Source organism: Echeneis naucrates, chromosome 13, assembly GCF_900963305.1.
Source record: "Echeneis naucrates chromosome 13, fEcheNa1.1, whole genome shotgun sequence".
Classification (NCBI taxonomy): Eukaryota; Metazoa; Chordata; class Actinopteri; order Carangiformes; family Echeneidae; genus Echeneis; species Echeneis naucrates.
In genome coordinates, this window is record NC_042523.1 from 4,848,046 (window position 1) to 4,870,019 (window position 21,974).

The following is a 21,974-nucleotide window of genomic DNA, read 5'->3' on the forward strand; positions in this document are numbered from 1 at the left end:
TATGCAAGGTGATGCCTTACTTGGATGGTGAAAAGAGTGAATTTAAAGAGGGGATTAACATGTGAGCTCACGGCCCTTCCCCACAACAAATGGCTCACCCAAAGAGGGAAGGGATGCTACAGACTGACACTTCCCGGGGAAAAGGTTAGTTACCAGCCATGTCCATTTTTGAGTGATGTACAACAGCAAACCAAATGATAAGATGTGAACAAGAAAACTTTATCCAGTGAAGTCGCACAACACAGTAGGCCAGGTGTGCTCATCTGTTGGCAGAACATTTATGCTGCTGCCTTGTGATCACAGCTGAGCTCCACTGACATTTCAAGCGAGGTGAAAAAGAAATTTTGTTCCAAGAAGAGAAAAGATGCATCAATACAGCTGGAGCAGAGAAATTCTGATCACAAACATAGTCTCATGCAAACTGTGCTTTCCTGCTGCAGTACCCATGTGATCTCATTACCCTGTACCAATGACTTACTACGTTATCGTGGAGGAAAATATTATTAGGACCAAGGGCAAATGGAATCCAGCTGTAATAATAAATGATTTAGTATTATTGTATTATATTGTACTGTGTTGTGTTATATTATATTATGCATTGTTTAGGTGATGGAGTCTAACCATACCGTTGCATCCACACGTATATATATTTTTTATTTTTTACTCTGCACAGTTTTGTATAAGCGTCCTAATTTGTTTTGGGCTGTTGATGTCATTTTCAGCAATGTCCTCTTGGCAGAGAGCAGCTTCACATTTGGCCCCTGCTCCCCTCAAATCTGTTGCTTTGATAGAGTGCCCTACACAATGTGTTCACACGCACAGAGAGGCAAATCCTAACGGATTTGTGCGGGCATCTGACAAGATCTGAAACACAAGTTGATTCAGGCTCTTCTAGTTTTTAGCTCACAAATTTTAGAGACATTTTAGACGAGAGATACAAATTCACACAGGCATCTGAAAATGGGTAAACACTGCATCGACGCAGACGCGCGCACACACACACACAACACAAGCCCAGCAGGTAGGCAAAAGGAAAGGTTTGGAATTATTTAAAAGATGATTTATGCTTTGGCTCTCATGTGAAGTCCTGGTGGTTAAAAACAAGTGAAATCACAATGCTACATTATCAATATAGATTATTAAATCATATGGTAAATGTAAAAACAGAAAATTAACCACAATAAGCTTGAGATTTGCTCATCATGATTGAGGCTTGGCTTACCAGGTCCAGGAAAAGGGTGATAGAAGCAGCCCACATCAGCCAAGAGGAATGCTGGGTAACAGACGGACACAGGCGGGGCGAGCTGACGAACGGTGAATGGTGATTGGAACCCAGACTATCTGGACATCTGGCCTCAACAGGACACACATGCCCATACAGATGCACAGGAACAGACAGTTAAAAGTGTTACCTCACAAGAGAAGCTGTGAGACAAAGGTACACCACGTAATGCTTTGAGCCTTTTTTTTTTTTCTGATATACACAGACTCACACAGATAGCATCATACAGCATTTTCATAAATTCACAGATTATCTCCATGTCAGAGTGGAAAACCTCCCCGTCGCAGATGAGCCTGTGCGCTTGTACGAACCACCAACTGATAAAAAATGGATGAGAAAGCCTCTGGGGCAAACACGGAGCAAAAAGACCACCAGCAGCAGCTACTGTTCAACTGTCTCTGCAGGGACACTCGGTGGACACTCCGAGACACTCTGGATCTACTGACAACCAACCACACTGACTTCTGTTCAGACATATCAACCTGTGAAAATAATGGAATAACATTCTAACAAAGGATTACTTAGTGGACCAGATGTTCAGCCTTGAATGGGATTCCTGTAATATGTTGTAGGCCACCAGAGAGATTTAGTTTCCAAACCAATACAGGTCAAAATAAATTCCCTTCCAACAAATATTTCCTTTGTATGTACTAGGTCCTCTCTTTCAAATGAAACCTGACGGTGGGCCGGATGCAGCGAGGGACCTGCAGTACAAAGCATTTTGGATGCATTGATGCCATTTAACTCTCCATCTGTCACTGCTTGGCCAAAGCCAAGGGTGGGTGGGTGTGTGTGTGTGTGAGCGTTTGCGTGTGCATTTTAGTTTCATACATGTTTTCTGCAAAAGCTGTTTTTGAAAATTTGATATCTGAGATGCTGTTCTTATTGAAATGGGTAGAAAAGGTAAACACAGGATAGGAAATGAGAAGTAATTTCTCCTCTAAAACTCCTTTCCTGACTTAAAGTATCCAGTTTACCTAAAAATGCAATACAATAAGTGTCACAGACTTAAATATGGGAGTGAAACTGTTTAAATACACATCAACTGATTTAGGATTCATAGCACGTAAACTTGATTTCAAGGAAATTATCTCAAGTACTTGGAAAAAATCATTTGAAGCAACTTACTGGTGTGGCAGCATGATCTCACAGGAGGATTAGTAAAGATCCTCTCGTAACCTCACCTCAGTTGATCTCCACACCTATTCCAGTCATTCTCCACATTTAAATCCTTCCCTGGCCTCTGTCCAAGACAAATGCTGCATCTCTAGACTTTCTTTGATGAGGTTTAAGCGTTTTAGTGAATGGTACTGGAAACTGCAAATGATTTTCTCAGAGATTTCTAATGATGCAGCAGCAGTAGGAAAACACCAATTAAAGCAGCATGGTAAACATCTGACTTCTGATGGGTGGATACATCTCCAGCATTTGCAGCCCACTTTCTCTTTTAAAATCCGTTCTTCAATTATTAAAATCTAGGAACTGTTAATCGGCATTTATGCTTTTTGAGAACAAACAAAAGTTGAGTCAGTAGATACATTTCATCCACTGTGGCAAATTATCAAATTTAAAATAAATCTTTAGGCCATATAATTGGGTAGAAAGATTGATAGTTCTAGGTGTTTCCTATTCGATGTCTCTCTCCACAGTACTGAAGTTCGACCAGCAGAGTGATAATCCAGGACTTAAGCTGAAGATGGTGACACACTAACTTTGAAAGTCCATTATTCTCCAGAGGTCAAGGGGGAGGGGAACAGCAAAGGTTTGATGAGGCCCCTGAAAGTAAAAATGCATTGGATTTCAGTATCAAGTCGAATCTCAACATTTGCAAAAACGCATCACACCAACTGCGTGTGACAGACTGTGCATCTTCAGTGAATCCTAAACACGTGTTTCTGACGCAGAAATATGAATGTACATAAACATGTTTTTTGAAGAAATTTGGGGCAACTTGTTATGCAATATTTCACGGCGCTACAGCTGTTATCCATCATCCCCCAGGGACACTTCACCATCTCCAGGTGGGATTTGTGTCCTGGGATGTCTAATCTCCTCATTGTTGTTGCTGATCGTGCTGGCATGTAAGTGATGAAATAGATAGAGTGTAAAGGATTCAGAATGAATTCATTCTAACTTGTTTGTTTGATTGATACCAGTAGCATGGTGGCACAGTAAGGTCGCAGGTTCAGTTCCCGGCCTGTGTGGGTTTTCTCCCACCATCCAAAGACAACATGCTTGGGTTAATTGGTGACTCTAAATTGTGAGTGGGTGTTGCCCCTGTGATGGACTGGTGACCCCGCCCTCACCCAGAGTAAGCTGGGATTGGATCCAGCACCCCCTGCGACCCAGAAACAGAGAAGTGGTGGAAGATGAATGAATGCTTGTTTGATCAAATCAGATCATGGAGCTCTCAGACAACAATAAGAGGATGATGAGTGTGCATGTGAATCTGCAAATAACATATTGGATGTTGTCAGGCCATCAGTGGTAAATGCTGCATATTTCAGTAAAAAAAGAAAGAAAGCATTGATCAAGAAGTTTATATATAGAGGTCTGATCAGAAGTTAGAGTCACACTGTTAAGTCATGAAGCAGATCTATCCATCATCATCATCTTGATGGGGACTGCTGATATTGATCAATCAGAGTGGCCAACACAGAGACAGAGGCAAACCACCATTTCAGCTGTTCATCTTTTTTTTCCCCACTCATATCCTCATATTTTTTCCACTACAAAGTGTGTTAATTTTCAAAAGATCAAAAGATAGATGCCCCTTTAGGACCTTCGCTAGTCCTCCCTGGAAGCTAGTTTGTTGAGCTTCATTGAGTGGAATGGCCTTTGTGTGTCAGGGAGGGCAGTGCTAAACCTCGGTGAATGCAGGGGGGTTAAAGGACAGAGAAGTGTCAGGTTTTGAGTTAATTCTGATGTTTAGTGTTCTGTCCTTGTAACTTCCTGTTTTATTTTGAAAGTCCTGGTTCTGTTGTGTTTCCCGTTACTTTACTTCCTGGTTGTGTCCCATGTTGATTGCCTTCCCTGCCCTAATGTGGATCACCTGTGTCTTGTCTAGCACTGTGTTTTTAAGTCCTGTTTTCAGTCTAGTCCCTGCCAGATTCTGTCCGTGCTTTCTCCTTCAGTTTATGTTGTAATTTTGGTTCAGATTAAAGTTTCTTATCGTCACCTAACTGGTTTCTGGCTCCTCATCCTGCAACACTTTGTCTGCGTTTTCCCCTTGACAAGAAGATGCAGAAGGATGGACAGGTGAAGGGAAGCAGGTGGTGCTGGTAGGACCTGGTGGAGTGAAGGTTGCTGTGCTTTTCCTGTTACCTCCAGAGGGTTTATGCAGAGAACTGTGGAGAGATGGGAGTCCAGTTAGGTGGAGCTGTCCCAACAGAGGAACTGAGTTAAAGATACCGCATATAGTGATGGAATGAAAGAGCAGCCCAGCCCATTTGGGTCAGGGGCCACTGCATATGGGTTCAGCTCTTAGTCTAATGTACATGTCTATGTAGGGAAGTTCAAGTACTGAGAGGAAACCCACACAGGCATAAGGGGAACATACAACCTCAGCCATGTGAGCCAACATAGAGCTGGCTCGCTGTGAGGCCACAGTGCCTGTTCTATGTCTAACTGTAATTAAAACTGGAACAAACCTCACCGACCTTTCCGATGTCATGTTGGTTTGTGTTTCCACAGCTGTGCACTTGGCTGCGTGTGCTGTCTGAACTAATGATGCAGAAAACCTGAGAACAGGTCAAACCATTGTCAGCTTTCCAGTGGAGACAAGATAGGGAGGTGCTGCACAGGCTAAAGGAAACAGAAGTATGAAGTTCATTGTCATTGTTTCTACATAATGAAATTCACTTTGGGACACTGGTAGATGCACTTCAAAACAAATCAAAACAAGAGTAAAAATTGCCAACATAAAGCAGCACAAGAATTGACTAAGGGCGGCATAGTGGTTAGCGCTGTTGCCCCACAATAAGAAGGTTGCGGGTTCACTTCCCAAGTCTACGGTTTCCTCGGGGTACTGCAGTTTCCTCCCATCGTCCAAAGACATCATGTTTGGATTAAATGGTGACTCTAAATTGTCTGCAGGTCTCAGTGTGAGTGGTTGTTGGTCTCTGTCTGTCTCTGTGTGTTGACCCTGTGATGGACTGGTGACCTGTCCAGGGTGACCCCGCCCTCACCCAGTGTGAGCTGGGATTGGCTCCAGCACCCCCCACAACCTGGAAACAGATAAGCGGTAGAAGATAAATGAATGAAGAACAAAAAAAAAAATAGTTAAAACAATATAAATGAATAAATATAAGACTAAATAAGGCAGCGGCGCTGCAAAGGCAGAAAGGGGCAGATGATCGAGGCTGCAGCTCTGGGGGAAAATACTGGGTGTTTTTTTTTTTTTTTTTTTTAAATCAGCAAGCATGAAGTAAAAGGGGAAAAAAGGGAGCTGTAGCAGTGTTGTATCACTCCTGAACTTCACTTGAGCTCCATCCTTGTTCAATTAGAGAGCCCCTGTTGGCCTCAGAGTACAACCCAGAAAGCTTTCACGACAGTTATTATGGCTTCAAATGTCAACCTCCCACTTTGTCACAAGTACAGAGCAAAAGCATGTCGGTCAGAAATGTAGTGTCACGAGTGTGACGAGTGTGTACATGAGCTGCATGTGGCAGCACACATACAAACAATGTCAAACAACAGAGCCAATTATTCAAAAGACATTTATTACAGTGATATTTCCACATACCTGCTTTTCCCCTGCAGGGAGGCACAGCAACATTACAGACCTGACAACACAGTAACTTAAATGTTCAAATCTGGATACAACAAATCAAAGCAATTTTTTATGGTAGAATTAACCAAAACATCTTAAAAGACTTTGTTTTTCTCAGACTGGACTTGAGAAGGAATAGGAAACCTACAGTGCATAACCAGCCTTGATGCTCATGTCATATACTGGCTGGTATCTGAATGAAGATCAGATGAGAAAAGTTTAAGTATTGGGTGAATACGAAACATTTTAAACCGTTTGTGTGGACTGGGACCAGTGTCATGACCTGACGTAAAATCAAATCTGGATTTATACTTACTTTAAATGAAAACAGGCAAGATTTCTCTGCACATGGTTACTTTTTTGTATTAGACTGACTGAGATGATTCTCCTGATCCTCCAACAGAAAAAAAAAAAAAATAAATAAAATCAGTGACTGTGGTGTAATTATATTGTGATCTATAGATGAATAGTTGGCCTGTGGTTGAGAATCTGCAGCATATTCTACTCTCCAGGCAGAGCTCATGCTGGTGCAAATATGCAACAGTGCACTTTTCCTGAAATAACTTAAAACATGAAGGGAGCAGTGAGCAGCATGTGCTCTGAAGAGACTCTCCCAATGGAGACGCGGCCTTGATGCTCTTCTCTTGCTGCCAAATAAATACAGCCACTGTCCTAATGAGTGGGCGAAGGGGCCAAAGGTGTCTTGGAAAGATGTGCAACTCCCACGGAGGACGAGAGGAGGTGATGAGCTGCTCCTTACACTTATGCTAATCATCTCCTGCACTGCCACACAGGAACCTTGATTATGAAAAATATTGGAAACAAGGCCGATGACGAAACTGCTACATCTTTAGGAGTGCTGCCAGATGATCATAAAGAATAAAGCCAAAGACATTTAAAATAATGACTCCTTCAGAAGACACACACACACACAAAAAAAAAAGGAAATATATAGGAGACAAAAATAATCCCTTAAAGTGGCTGTGAAGGGGAATGTCTGGAAAACAAATGTGGAAAAATTGACTTTGGTCTTATTGATTCTTTCTTAACAGGGGTCAAGCCAGTGACATCAAACTGCCAAATTGAAGCAAAATGGAAAGAGGGATAAAGAGTTCAAGTTCTTTAACTCTCAATTCAAATTGATTAAACCCTATTTTCTTTATAGTTTTTGCTGAAGATATCATTCATCGCTCTGCTCACACTAATTCTCTCTCTTTCGCTCTCATTGATCAGCATCCTGAGATGTCTTTGGTCTTGTTGCGTCGTTGGAATCGTGTGTCAGCAGGGTCGAAACCTTGTTCGCTGGCTCCGAACAGAGCCCAGCTGGGGGTCTTGGCGATGTAGTCCAAAGCAGAGAAGCTCTGCAGTCCCCCACTCTCCTCATGAACGTGTGCCAACTCCTGGAAACGCTGGTAGTCGATCCAAGTCCACCATTCACCGTCAACCTTGAACTAAAAGCACATGACAGTAGGCGTGAGAGAGACTCTTATTTTAATAATCACAACAAATCAAATAGCTAGTTAGTAATCAAACACATAACACAGCCACGAGTAGGCTGCATCTAATAATTGAACCAAAAAATATTTCCTACACTGATTAATCACAAAGCTTATTTTCACTGAATTCTAATCAATAACACCTCTGAAATAACTAAAACATACCTCTGGAACTATGACCTATAATGGAAATGAACCCAAACTCCTTTTGTTGAAGTCTAACTCGATTACATCATCACCTGAAGCTTATTCTATACACTACTTAAACAAAAACTGAGTCAAAGCAAATGTGACACACATGTGACCAAACAGACACATTATTCACAGCATGTCCTGCTCCATGTCTGCCGCTTGATGTTAGCTCTCTCTCTCTCTCTCTCTCTCTCTCTCTCTCTATATATTATTTTTTATATATTATTTTTTTAATGGTTGAGAGTTCACCAACACGACCTCTCCTTGTATCTCTTTCCTTTAACAATTACTGCTTCTTAGTCATTCCCCCAATTTGCTATCTATTTTAGTGAGAAGAAAAAAAATGGATAAATGGACAGGAAAAGAGGGTGAGGGACAGAAAGAGTGTGAGAGTAGAGGCAGATGGCGAGAGGAGCTTTCAGTGGGGAGAGAAGCCTCTAAAACCATTCTGTTGCCACAGTACTGATGATTTTCCTCAACCAGTGCAGGGGAGGGGGGGGGTCATAGCAGTTTCCTCTCTCAGCACAGGTGGGACAGACTGAGAGGAAGGAGAGAGCACGTGTTACACAGGAAAGAGCCTTTCCTCTGAAGATTAGTGCAGTTTACTGCGGCGTGCAGCAAAGTCTGATGCTTTAGACAGACTTGAACTCACTTGTGGGTAGTTTTTGGATTTCTGCCATTTAGCATTCAGTTACAGCTCATCAAAACTTCAAATGTCACTGGGGATGGCTGTCGTGCTCTTAGCACTCAGCATTTAGCATTTAAAAGCTCTTTCAGGTTCATGGCTGTCTTACCCACATGCCCCCACTTGTGTGCACTGGGGGCTTGCTGTTTTAGTTATCGATTTATTATCTATTTAATTCTCAACCTTATACCAAACTGTTTTGGTGTCATTTACAAAACCAAAGGGAAAATGCTAGAAGTATCACTGATACCAAACAAAAAGACAAACAACTTAATACGAGTGTCTTTTTTGTGAAGGAAAAACATGTTTTAGCTCTGTTAAAGACTTTGCAACTGGAGATTATGGCCAACTGAAGGAGGAACAGCATCAAAGCGTTTGGAGTGTTAGCCTTCAGATGCCATGTGTCTGCCTCAGCCATTAGAGAAACACTACACATTGCATTGCTAATGAGCCCCGAGAAAAGAGAGGATTAAAGCAGCATCTAATGTTAATGTTCCTGGTAATGAGAAGGGTTACTATTTATTCAGCCGGCATCTCAGCAGACAATTTCAGTCTGCTGTATGGGAGGAGAACAAGGCAGCCTGTTGGTTTCACTAAGAGCAACTTTGCTGAGGATCACTGAGCATAGTGAGGACAACTTCCTCTCCAAGCACCACAGGGGTTGCTTTCATGTATTAGCACACGCCAATGAGCTGTGCAGCACTTTCACAGCTCATATTCTCTTTTGAGAGAGACAGTTCTTAACAATGAGTTCTCTGCATCTTTTTTCCTAGAGCTCAAATATTTTTTAGACTTTACCTTTTTGAGGAGCCTTTTGTCCACCTTCATTTAAAAGAGTAGTAGAGATAGATGAAGAAAAAAGTCACACCAGCTGGGATTCGGACCTGAGTCTGCTCTGAGCTTAACTGCCTGCATGGGATGCATCACAACCATTTCGCTATTGGGCCACAATCTAAACTGTATTTCAAGTTACTGCGATATTTTATCAGCAAGGACACACAGTGGGCTCCAAACGTCTTTCCAATTCATTTTGGACTGCATTCTGCACATTTCCTTTCTGAACTAGTGACAAAGATCATATTGGTGCGAAAAGGAAGCCATGCACATCTCATAATAGCACGTCAGGGGAGACTTGTTATTTGCTATATGATGAAAAAAATGATGGAGCTGTCAAAATGTGACCTGATGAAAAAATATCTCATTTAGAGATACAATATGCAAATAATGGAAATCATTTACCATGAGACTAAAAAGTCTCCAATCCTCTCACGCTTCCCTCTTCCCACTCTGCTCAGCCCTTTGTCTCCATCTTTGTGTATACAATGTCGGAGCTCATGCTGCTCTCAGGATCTTGTTGTTGACCTTGAATCCAGCACAATGACATCTCCCAGCAGCTCACTCTACCTCGAAGCCTCAGTGCAAGGCAATCTTCTGCGTGTGCTTTACTCGGTCATAATGAGATGTCTTCCCATTCTGCTGTCATGGTGTGAATTCAGGAAAAGTGCAGATGGTGCAGATAGCAAACTTGTGTGAAGCGCTTGGAACAGCTTCAAAACTTCAGCCTAATGATCAGTCAATTTAGATACTGAATGGTGTCAAGCTGCCCTTTGCTTGTAAATTACTGTCAGTCTAAATCTGCACAAGTTGAGTGGAAAAATGATGGCCACGAAACAGTAAGAATTAATAAAAATGCATTTGACTGCAGTAACAAATATGAACACACACACAGGTTACCTGACAATGTAACTCTGTCAAAACATTTTAACAAACATCTGGGAGGTTTCTTAACAGTGCTATATGATTTGCTCTTTACTGTCCTGTGAGAGACAATGTAATGATATTGATCAAAAAAGATGGCAGGCAAAAGGAAAAAAAGATGGGGGATGGTGGAGGACAGAAAAGTGAGGAGAGATGAAAAAATGGTTGAGAGTAAAATGAGCAGTGAGAGATGGAAAGATGCAGAGAAAGTGAAATGCCTTGAAATGGAGGATCCCAGAGACTGAAAACGAACTTACGATGGCGCGCACACGCACACACAACTCTGATGCGTTTTAAGCGCCTACATCAAACAGTAATTTCATCAAACTGGCACTGTAAGATCTGAGGACAGAGAAGTTAACAAGCCTTCACGACTGATGTGCCTCCCTGTGATGTGTTTCAAACTCTGCAAGTTAACATTAAAACCTGGAGGATCTCATACTCTGGGCTCTCTTCCTGATTAGCCTGTGCTGCACATTCAGTCAGACAGTTGGGACACTTAACAATAATAACAGACTTTTTGTTGACAGGAGGAACCTTGAAAAAATGCCTCCGGTTGTCACACTCAACTGTAATATTGATGACCAAACAAAGAAAGCAGTGTCTCAGAACACACACGTCTGTAAACATTTACGTTGAGAGGAAGTCATACCCATGCTGGTAATACTTTTTGAGTCATCTAACATCTTATTCTTTTCAGGTGAATGTTTAATATTGATGCAAAAATTCCAAACTTTCTCTCCAGATAATTAGTAAACTTATGTATAACTGGCACTGAGAGCTGATTAGGCTTTATTCCTTTGGGTGAACAACTGTGATGACAGCAGTTCGTATTACTTAGTATTCGGCCTTCTTGGAGACCCTGAATCGGGTCCTGTATGGGACTCAAGTAGGGGACTCCATAGTCCTATTTGGGGACTTCAACTCGCACACGTGGGCAATGATGGAGACACCTGGAGGGGCGTGATTGGGAGGAATGGCCTTCCTGATCTGAACCCGAGCGGCGGTTTGTTGTTGGACTTCTGCGCTAGTCATAATGAACACCATGTTCAAGCATAAGGATGCTCATAAGTGTACTTGGTACCAGAGCACCCTAGGCCAAAGGTCAATGATCAATTTTGTGATTGTGTCGTCGTCTGATCTGAGGCCACATGTGTTGGACACTCGAGTGAAGAGAGGGGCGTAGCTGTCAACTGATCACCACCTGGTGGTGAGTTGGGTTAGGTGGCAGGGGAAGACTCAGGACAGACCTGGCAAGCCCAAACGTGTAGTGCGGGTGAACTGGGAACATCTCTAGGGCTCCCACCTCCGGTGGAGCTTTTCTAGCATCCCCGTGGAAGTTGGGGACATTGAACCTGAGTGGTCGATGTTCAAAGCTTCTATTGCTGAAGCTGCCATGGGCAGCTGTGGCCTCAAGGTTTTGGGTGCCCCGAGGGGTGGTAACCCTCAGACACCGTGGTGGACTCCAGTGGTCAGGGAAGCCGTCCGACTGAAGAAGGAGGCCTTCTGGGATATGTTAGCCCAGGGGACTCCTGAGGTGGTTGCAAGATACCGACAGGCCAGAAGGGCTGCAGCCTCAGCGGTGAGGGAGGCAAAGCAGCAGGTGTGGGAGGAGTTTGGAGAACGCATGGAGAAGGACTTTCAGGAGGCACCAAAGTGTTTCTGGAAAAGGAGGGGAAAAGCGGGGGAACAGCCAAGCCATCTATGGCAAGGATGGTTTAATTTTGACCTCGACTGAGGAGGTAGTCGGAATGTGGAAAGAGCACTTTGAGGAACTCCTGAATCCAACTTGCACGTCCTCTGGGGTGGAGGCAGAGCTGGAGGATGATGAGGATCAGTGTCGATCTCCCGGGAGGAGGTCACTGAGGTAGTTGAACAACTCCACAGTGGCAAAGCCACAGGGATTGATGAGATCTGTCAGGAAATGTTGAAGGCTCTGGGTGTTAAGGGGCTGTCGTGGTTGACACGCCTTTTAAATATTGCGTGGAAGTCTGGAACAGTACCAAAGGAGTGGCAGACCGGGATGGTGGTTCCCTTTTTTAAAAAGGGGGACCAGAGGATGTGTGAGTGTGATCACCGGGGCATCACACTCCTCAGCCTCCCTGGGAAAGTCTACTCCAAGGTGCTGGAAAAGAGGGTACAGCCAATTGTCGATGAGGATCAGTACCACTAAATCGGAGGCCATGGTTCTTAGCAGAAAAACGATGGCATGCATACTCCAGGTAGGAAATCAGTCCTTACCCCAAGTGAAGGAGTTCAAGTATCCCAGGGTCTTGGTGACGAGTGAGGGTAAGATGGAGCATCGGAGCAGAAGGGGTTGCGTTCGCTCTACCGCACTGTTGTGATGAAGAGGGAGCTGAGCCAGAATGCAAAGCTCTCTATCTACTAGTCGGTCTTTGTTCCTACCCTCACCTATGGTCATGAGTGATTGGATCATGACTGAAAGAACGAGATCCGGGGGAACAAGCGGCCGAAATGGGTTTCCTCAGGAGGGTGGCTGGATTCTCCCTTCGGCCATCCAGGAGGGACTGGAGTAGAGCTGCTGCTGCTGCTCCTCCCCGCCCCCCCAAAAAAGAAGAAAAGAAAGATCTGCACACATTTCCACTAAATATGTTGAGTTGTTGGGAAAAAAAAAAAAAAAAGTTGTATTGTTGATGCCTTCATTATTTTGATCATAAAGGCATTTAAACTAGATCTTGATTCACAGGAACAAGATGCTACTGAACAGGCAGAAGGTATTTCTGGCGAAAATAATTTTTAATTTTACATTATATTTTTAGACCTGAAGAGACATTTCACAGTGCAGAGTTGTCCAATAAATTATAAACATCATGGCTCTTTGCTGTAGCCCGAGAGAGAGACCAGAGACTGCAGAGGTAGATTTATCTGAAGGCAGATTAGGAATTTGGTTCTTAAATAAACCCCGATAATGAAACACACACACTGTCAGATGGACCCAAAACAGCGATTAATCATTATTCATTAATCATTAACAGAGAGTTGCCTTAGCAGAATCCACCACTGACCGATGCTTTCTGGGTACTGAGGATCTGCCAGAGCAGACTGCTCTGTTACTTGAAGATTTTTAGAGTAGGGAAGACATGGTAATAAATCTCATGAAAAATGCAACACGGAGAAAAAAATCTAAACACCAATTTCAAAACAAGCAACGTATGATGAGTTTATGAGCTGTCTGAGAACAAACTTAGAAATAAAATAGAGGTGGTTTTTTACGGAAAATCCTGCAACCAATGCTCTCACTGTTTATGTTGATACTGTTGTTGCTGTTTTTGTGCCCCTCCCCTTCCTGTCCTCCCTAAGTTTGCATTGTTGTTGCTGTTGTTGTTTTTGTGCGCCCCCCCCCCCCCCACTGTGTCCCCTGAAATATCTCTTTTCCTTTCCACTCCTGAGCCTCAGCCCTGTAGCTTTACCAATAAACCAATACCATTGCCAATAAAGTTACACACAGATGGCGACAGGAGGAGTATGTCAGACTCCTCCCTCGTAGAGTGAAACTGTTTCAGCACAAGGAACCATGAACATTCATACTGCCTGCCCCAGCTTTTGAACAGAAAAAAAAAGAAATAAAATGGAGGATGTGTGCATTGTTCTAAATATAAGTGTACAGAGGTACACATTATTCATTAAGATCTGTGCAGAGATCCTATTGCAGTATCCACTATATAGGTCCATTGAGGCGATGACTAGCCAGGAAGAAAGACCAGAATTCAGTTAAATGTACTTGATAAATATCCAGCAGGCAGAGTCAACTAATGAGCTTGTACTGTGTGTGTCTACTCAACACATACTCTTGGATTAGTTTGAAATTAAAACTAGTAGCCCAGAAGATATGGATTTATGTGTCAGATAAATAATACAACCAAGATTGATTCAGTATACTCACCTTGTAAGAAGAAAGTAAGTCCTTTTATATCAACACTCAAATGAGTCAACAACAAGGAGTAATTTCAGTATCAATATATCTGCTTATTTTCTTATGAAATGGGAGAAAACAGTGGAAATGTCATTACTACTTTTAAGATGACAACTTCAAAAACAACTTGTTTTATGAGGCCAACGGTCAAAAGGGTAAAGATATATACTATATAAGAAGACCATCATTTGAGAGGCTGTAACAAATGTACAATCTCACCACTCAAGGGAAAAAAGTTTGAAAGCGTCAGAAAATTCCTGCTGGCTTCATTCCCAAGTTGAAAAACAATAGAACCATTGATTCATTGATTCACTGATCATTCTGACACAAAATTATGCATTTCAAATTTCCTATATAAAATGTGTTGTCATGTAATTTCATAAACATATGCTGCATGTCAGGTAATTTTATATGAATCATTTGGCATCCAAAAGAGAAACACTGGACTTAATGTGTTTGAACCATTTCAGTTTTGGCAGCTGCAAGAGCAAAAATTATTATTATATTTAATGGTACATCATGCAGAGGTGGTGTGTAATGGAATTGTGCACAATACTGAGTTCTCACCTTGGTGTGTGCGATGAGCAAACAGTTTGAGTGCTCATGTTCGCAGGCAATTTCATACTGAGGCAACATGCCAGCCAGCTGTTGGACAAAGGCGACCACTTCCTGGTGCCAGGGGACATTAGCCATGGTCAGGTTGCTGGCAGAGCTTTCCCCGCAGTACGTCACACCCTGGAAACACACGATCAGAGAAAAAGCACAGATGAGGCAGAGGCTTAAAAAGATCTGTCAGTAAAAGAACAAGATCCACATTTGGAACACTGACCAAACAATATTGAATATAACCATGAATGAAGACTAAAAACTTATTTTTTTTCCCCCAAAAGTCAACATTTAAAACATAGAATGCAGGATCTTTACAAATGTAAAAAGAAATATCCTTATCAATATCTTATAATCCAATAGCAAACAAAATCCAGTTACAGCGAACTTTATTAATATCAGTGCTTTGAGGCATTTAGAAAGGTCCATGACAACGTAATCAATAGTGAAGGCTCACAAAAAAAAAAGAATCATATCCATGACTCAATGACCGTGAGTGTATAATTAAATTCCTGCTAATACAGGAAAAAATGATAAAACCACTCAAAACTACTCAGTAAAATTTCATTTGCTACATCATAGAACTCATTTGTCTGGACATTCAGATTTCTCATACCATATAAGGCCAAGACCTAAAATAATAGATCATTTTATAACATTGTGAGTTGCGATGGTGTGAATGTGTTTGTTTGTGATTGAAGGATCACAGAATTGGGTTCTGACTGCTGGATGATGCCTGACCAACAGAAATGAACTCAAAAAGTCCTTCAATGGCCGTTATCCTGCACCGTAGATGGTACAACACAAAGGGAAAAAGAATTCATTGAGGTCATATGAAAAAAACTTATTACAAACTGGCAAACAAAGAACAGCAAAAGCACTTTGCTGGTCATGAAGGCTTTTTGCACCAGCAGCAATTAACTGGTTAATATGGTGATTATTATTATTATTTTTTTTGCTAGTCGACAATGAATCATTGTAAAAGCACATAAACAGAATAAGACATTTCCATTGTAATTTGATGGTGATGGACAAATAAAGGATCAGCAGATGATACTTACAAATTTTCTGAAATTTTGGATTGATAAATATATCCAAATTGATAATATGGATATCATATTACAAAAATTCTGTCTCTCTGTGTTGCCTCTGTTCTGGAAGGTAGAGATGAGAAAACTGCTTCTTAAAAGGCAACAACTGCTTGTTATAACCAATAAACTTGTCAGCAGACAATATTTCCTATTTAACTGTTGAAGTTAATGGGGTAGGATGGGGAAAAACTATCTGGACTTGGCCACAATCAATCCAAGACTGGATGACGATTGTTTTCTGATCAATAATAAAAGTCTTCACTGTTGTTACAATTGACAAAGAGGGAGAGGCACTGGGAACAGCAGCTCCCTTTTGCTGAGAAACTATTGATGAATTTGGCAGAGAGCAGGGAGGTGTGGTGGAGTCTGAAATAGGTTTGTCTTTAATGGCTTTTTTGAAACTGAAAGATCTTTTGCAGACCCTAAACAAATGCTCTGTAATTCAAAACCTACACCACTGTTATAGATGGTGATGCTTACTGAATGGATGGTTTGGTCATAAAAAGAAAAAAGGTGAATGAGATTCTCAAGGGAATCGATGCAGGAAAACTGACCTCTAATCTGGTGCATTATCAAAATTATTTAACTCAGCCCAAACCAGTTACATTCATGCACTTTCTATTTAATACAAGTAACGTCACAAAATAGCAGGTAGGTAAATAATGTGCGTTCTATTTTAAATGCAAAAGACGCCCACTCATTTGCCTTTAAGGCTTCAGTGGCACTATGGTTGCGTGTTTGTGGCTCTCACCTAGAGGACTGGTTTGTATACGAGAGTGTTATTATGGTGCACAAGCATGATGAAGATGTGGCATGTTTCAAAGGTTATGTTACCGATTGCTGTGGTAAGAACTTTCTTTACATCAGTTGACTCTGATTGAATTATCAAATGTTAGACTGACTTTATGAACAGTTTGAAAATATAAGGGAGCGTTAGACCCGCATCCAGCTCAGTCATTCATACTTCATACTTTTTGGGACATCAACCACTTTGGCGGATGTTGGTATGGGTCTTTTTGGCTGCACAACATTTCTCGGTCATACATTGTGTGATTGTAGCCAAAGCAGGATAGTCTGAGTTGCAACCCCTCAGTGATCGATCTTTCTATATACAATGTCCACACACAAAGGGCACCTGAGTGGTATTGTGCTGTAACAGAGCAAAGGCAGTAGTTTTCTTAAATCTTAAATCTTTTGGACAGGAACACCGTCTGATCCCCTCTCAGGGCTGACACAGGGGAAAAAACACAAGTTAGAGGGCATGTTTATGAAGTTGAGCTTTTTGTTATTTTCCACTTTGTCTCCCTGGTAACAGTATGCTCTCCTAAACCAGCAGTAAACAGAGTTCAGTGCAGCACAAATAAAGGGACTGGGATAAGCCCATTGTTGTGCAGTGCAGCTTACCACTGCACCATGTTCCTATGATGACTATCTACTCATCTCAACCACACTTTCAAGAATTGCTTGGTTAACCCCCCTTAAATATTGCTTTCCCTTCATACCCACTACACAGAGAAAAACTAATTCAAAATTCTTTGCTAATATGCTCTATTAATTTCAAAATGCCCTGACAGTTTGCACTGTGTGTATGCGCCAAATTACACACTGCAAGGCCTTCTTGCAATCCCTGGATAATGTTATGGAAGGGGTGCTGCAATGATGAAAGAGAGCTGGAAGAGTGTGATTGGGAGAACTGGCCTCCCTGACCTGAACCCGAGTGCTGCTATGTTGTTAGACCAAACTGCTAACCACGGTTTGGCGATAACCAAGCACATGTTCAAACGTAAGGTGTACTCGGTGTACAAGGCCAAAGACTGAGTATCCACTTTGTGGTTGTGTCATCTGATCTGCAACTGTATGTCTTCGACACTCAGGTGAGGAGAGGTGCAGAAATGTCAACTGATGACTGACTGGTGGTGAGCTGGATTAGATGACCCTCAAGGATAGTGAGGGTGAACTGGGAGTGTCTAGCAGAGGCTCCTGTCTGGAAGATCACAATTCTGGAGAAGTTTCTTGCACATCCAGGTTTGAGGACAGGTTCGCAGTTAAGGAGGCAGAGTCAGAAGACTCAGGGAGGTCTAATCCATAGTTGTGACAGATGTTGCAGAGTTAATTGAGAGGATCCTCTGTGGCAAGGCATGAGGTGAGATGCATCCAGAAGGCTGGAGGCTTTGGATGTTGTTGCACTGTCATGGCTTCATGTCACATGAAAGCCAGGAAAGGTTCTGGTGGAGTAGCTGTGACAGAGGTGGTGGTCCCATTTTTAACAAGGTGAATGCAGAATGTGCTCCCCGAACTTGTTTTTGATATTCATGGACAGGATTTCAAGGTGGAGCTGGGATCAGGAGCGGCATCGCTGCTTTTCACAGATGACGTGATTCTGTTTGCTCCATTGGAGCGAGGCCTCCAGTGCTCACTGGAGTGGTCATTGTAGCTGAATTTAAAGGGGCAGGGAGGAGAGTCAGTGCCTCAAAGTCTGAGGCAGTGGTTCTCACCCAAAATAGGATGCATCCTCACTTCTAGTGTGGGTTCAGCTAAGGCCCAAAGTAGGGTTCAAATATCCAGGGATCCGCCTGGCCCTGAATAAGTGAAGGAAAATTAATTGATGGATGGAACATTATGTGTTGCTGAATATGAAAATCTCAACCACAAGGGTCTAGTGCAGATCATGACCATTTTGACTTTGAACTCTTTTCATTTAAATATTTCTGACCCCTGAAAAAACAATGAAATACCCAGGAAAGAAGAAATAACAGATGTGCCACTCTTTCCTAAATTCAAAAAGCATACTTTATACCTATGAATAAAGTGCTTTTTCACTGAAGAGGAAACTCACTCCTTCTTTGGCTTATTTACTTGCTTTCTTATAAGCGATCTCTCTTTTCTTCTGGCTGGACCATTTCAAGGCTGCTGTTTTCATCAATTCTAGTCTGCCCACTCGAGTGCCATAGGGTTTTCTGACTCCACTTGTGAATTGCGATAGTTTCTTCATTAATTTGGCCACATACATCTTGAAGGGCTACTTGCCGATTCACCTCACACATAAATCCAACACAACTTTTTCCTCTTTCAGGGTTAAGTTTTGGGAGGGAAAGAGATTGAGAAGTAGTGGCTAGGGCTAAGGCAGGGCGGTGATGCTGCACAGAATTTATGAAGGGCCTTTGTATTATCAGCCTTGCCTGGAGACCCACTGAATAAAGGATCATGTACCCAGGACTTAGTATAAATCATCAGGAAAGGGAAAAGCGAGGTGGAGAAGCAGTAGGGGGAGATGGTAAAAGATCTTACAGATACAGAGGGAATTAATGCACTGTATCACTGAGGAAGGTATGAGAGCATGGAAGAAGGAGAAGTTATGCGGACCCATCAACCCATGAACTCTTCTTGGATAATCTATGTCTTTTGTCATTAATGGAAATCATAAATGCTGATCCTTCAGTCCCCCCGCGCATGAACTGTGCCTACAGCTGTGTGTGTCTAAACAAATTTATGTCACATTTACGCCCTTTCCAAAAGCCGTCTCCCTCCCATCCCCTCTCTTTCACTAATCTATTTCCTTTCAGTGAAAGTGAGAAACTACTGGCAGGTAAATGGTATTGATGCCAGACCGAGATGATAAATCACACACTAGACAATTGCAAAGCGGATGGTAAATTGTGCAGGCAGGATGTGCTACTCCACATAAGATGATGGACTAATAATTAACAGGCCAATAAAAAAGGTCCTGCTGCTGGCGATGCTGGACACGTGCACAGCCATGTAATATATCATTGTTACAGATCGACACGACAAAATGCTGAAACGCATGAACAACACTCATACAACACACACAGATAAAAATGGGATCACGAACTGGACTAGATGAAGCGAAAAAGTACAGTTGCTCTCATATAAATGTAAAACATTTAGCTTACATGGTTTTGAGTCCACTTGTCCCATTAGAGCTAAGAGGTTATTCTGAACGATTATCTCCATGTTCCCACTAAACAGTTCAAATCTGATAAAAAGTTTTCTTCCAGGCTGAACTTGCATCTACACAGAGCAGTAACTCTTACTGAATTGATAAGTGTGAAAATAATGTGAATCAGGCGGAAACCTTGACAGCCACTAAAGCAACCAAATTAAACACCTCTGGAAGTGTTAGAATGGGCTCTCTACAGTCATAACCAAAAAATTGTTCCCTTTTTCTTTTATTTATTACCCACTTTACTAATTATTTTTCAGAAATGTTTTTGCCCCACTACTGCATAAAGAGATGCAACTGTTGTGTTCATAAAATTCTAACTGTAATATCTCCCAAATTGCTGAAGTTACACAAAAGAATAGCAATTAAACTGAGTTTACAGTTCAAGAGGCAAACATCAATCAGTTCATCTATAAACTACTCCAAGGAGAAAGTCATGATTAGTACATTATTACTACATTATTTAAATGACTATTTACTACAGTTGCCCATCTTTAAACTGTTAAGTTTCATGACTGTATCTTGGTTGTGATGCTATCGCAGGGACTAAATCATTAAAGAAAATAAAAGTAAAGTTAAAATTAAAGTTGATTGACAGACTTGGTGTTCATGCTTGGATCATGTTTGTATACTGAGGTTGATGGCTCGCCAAAGCTCAGCAGCTACTGGGCTTCTTCTGCTCAGTAGGGTTCAATCTTTTTAGGTTTTACGGCCTGCATGTACCGTGCAGTTGGGCTATTGTGTGAGTTAAAGCAATCACTTTCCTTGTATAAGCACGGATTCAGTTGCGCCACCATTCTCATTCAAATTAATAGGAAAGTGTGTCCAAACTTTTGACTGGTCGTGTAGGTTAGCTAATGCCGCTGCCAAAGTCCATGTAACTGTCAACTTCTGTCTGTTTAACATTTGCAAACTTGCTGTAATTTGGAGTGTGGTTGAGTAAATGTGCCAACCCAACCAGCTATATCTCTGTGTCACAAAAAATATCACTGCTAGGGCAAATGAGGAACCCTGGTTGACTGCTGAGGCTCGAGCTCTGCTTAAAGTTCTGCAGCTTCCCTCAGAACTGCACGTGCCAATCTGAGCAGAGCTATTAAATTGGCAAAGAGAGCCCATGGTCAAAACATTCAGGATCATTTCCAGAATCACAGAGACACCAGGAGACCGTTTCGATCAGAATTCAATCAGTCACAAATTATAAACCCCCTCTCCTGTCCCGAATGACCTAAACAAGCACTTTGGCTGGTTTGACACATTTAATAACACATTCACAGAAAAGGTCACCCCACGTCATGATGAGCATATGCTGTGCTTTGAACCAACTAATGTCCCCAAGACTCCGAAAAATTAACACACGGAAGGCTGCAGGTCCTCATAATATACCAGGTCGTGCATTAAAGGAATGTGCAGAGCAACTCAACAGCAACACATCTTCGCGGAAATATTCAACACCTCCTTGTTTCAATCTGCTGTGCCATCCTGCTACAAAACTACAGCCGTCACACCGCTGCCTAAAAACAATCAGTCACCTGCTTAAACAACTAGAAATGGCCCACGCTCACACCAGTCTACATTTACAACACTGCAGCGGAGATGGTGCCTCACATAAAATTCTTGGGGGTCATGTGACAGTTTGACCTGGTCCCTGCGCACCTCCTCCCTAGTCAAGAAAGCTCACCAACGTCTGCATTTTTTGAGGAGGCTGGAAAGAACGTCCGCACTGAGAACGTCTCAGCTCAGATGTTCTCAGCACCTTCTACAGAGGCAGCATTGAGAGTGTGCTAACAAGCAGCCTCTCTCTCTGGCAAGAGAACAGCAGTACTGCAGACAAAAAGGCCCACAAGAAGAGTGGTGAGGCCAGCTGAGAAGACCATTGGGGTCACACTGCCACCTATTGAGAACGCGGCCCAACAACGCTGTCTGTCAAGGGCAAAAAATATCATCAGAGACCCCTACCACCCCAGCCACAGCCTGTCCTCCCTCCTACCCTCAGGCAGGTGGTACTGTAGCATGAGGTGCAGGTCTGTGCAGTTTTGTGGAAGCTTCTTTCCAACTGCCATCAGACTGCTGAACAGCACAGAAACTGCTGCTATTTTATAGTGTACAAACAGTCTAGTTTTAGTGCAATACATACATTTTAAATCAGAATTTTCATATTTGTTGCTTTTTTATATTTATTTATTGCTTTTTATTTT

The 21,974-nt window shown here is 42.2% G+C and overlaps 1 protein-coding gene across 2 annotated transcripts in view; it reads right to left on the reverse strand.

The window, feature by feature from the left end:
- Positions 1 to 5,992: 5,992 nt before the first annotated feature.
- Positions 5,993 to 21,974, reverse strand: part of tyw1 (tRNA-yW synthesizing protein 1 homolog (S. cerevisiae)) — a 52,346-nt gene continuing 36,364 nt past the window's right edge. For both annotated transcript variants that reach the window (XM_029517241.1, XM_029517242.1), the window contains 2 exons: positions 14,686 to 14,853; positions 5,993 to 7,504 (listed from right to left, as the gene is read on the reverse strand). In XM_029517241.1, the coding sequence (XP_029373101.1) occupies positions 7,283 to 7,504; positions 14,686 to 14,853 (390 nt within the window). In that variant the 3' untranslated portion in view covers positions 5,993 to 7,282. The remainder of the gene's footprint in view (positions 7,505 to 14,685; positions 14,854 to 21,974) is intronic.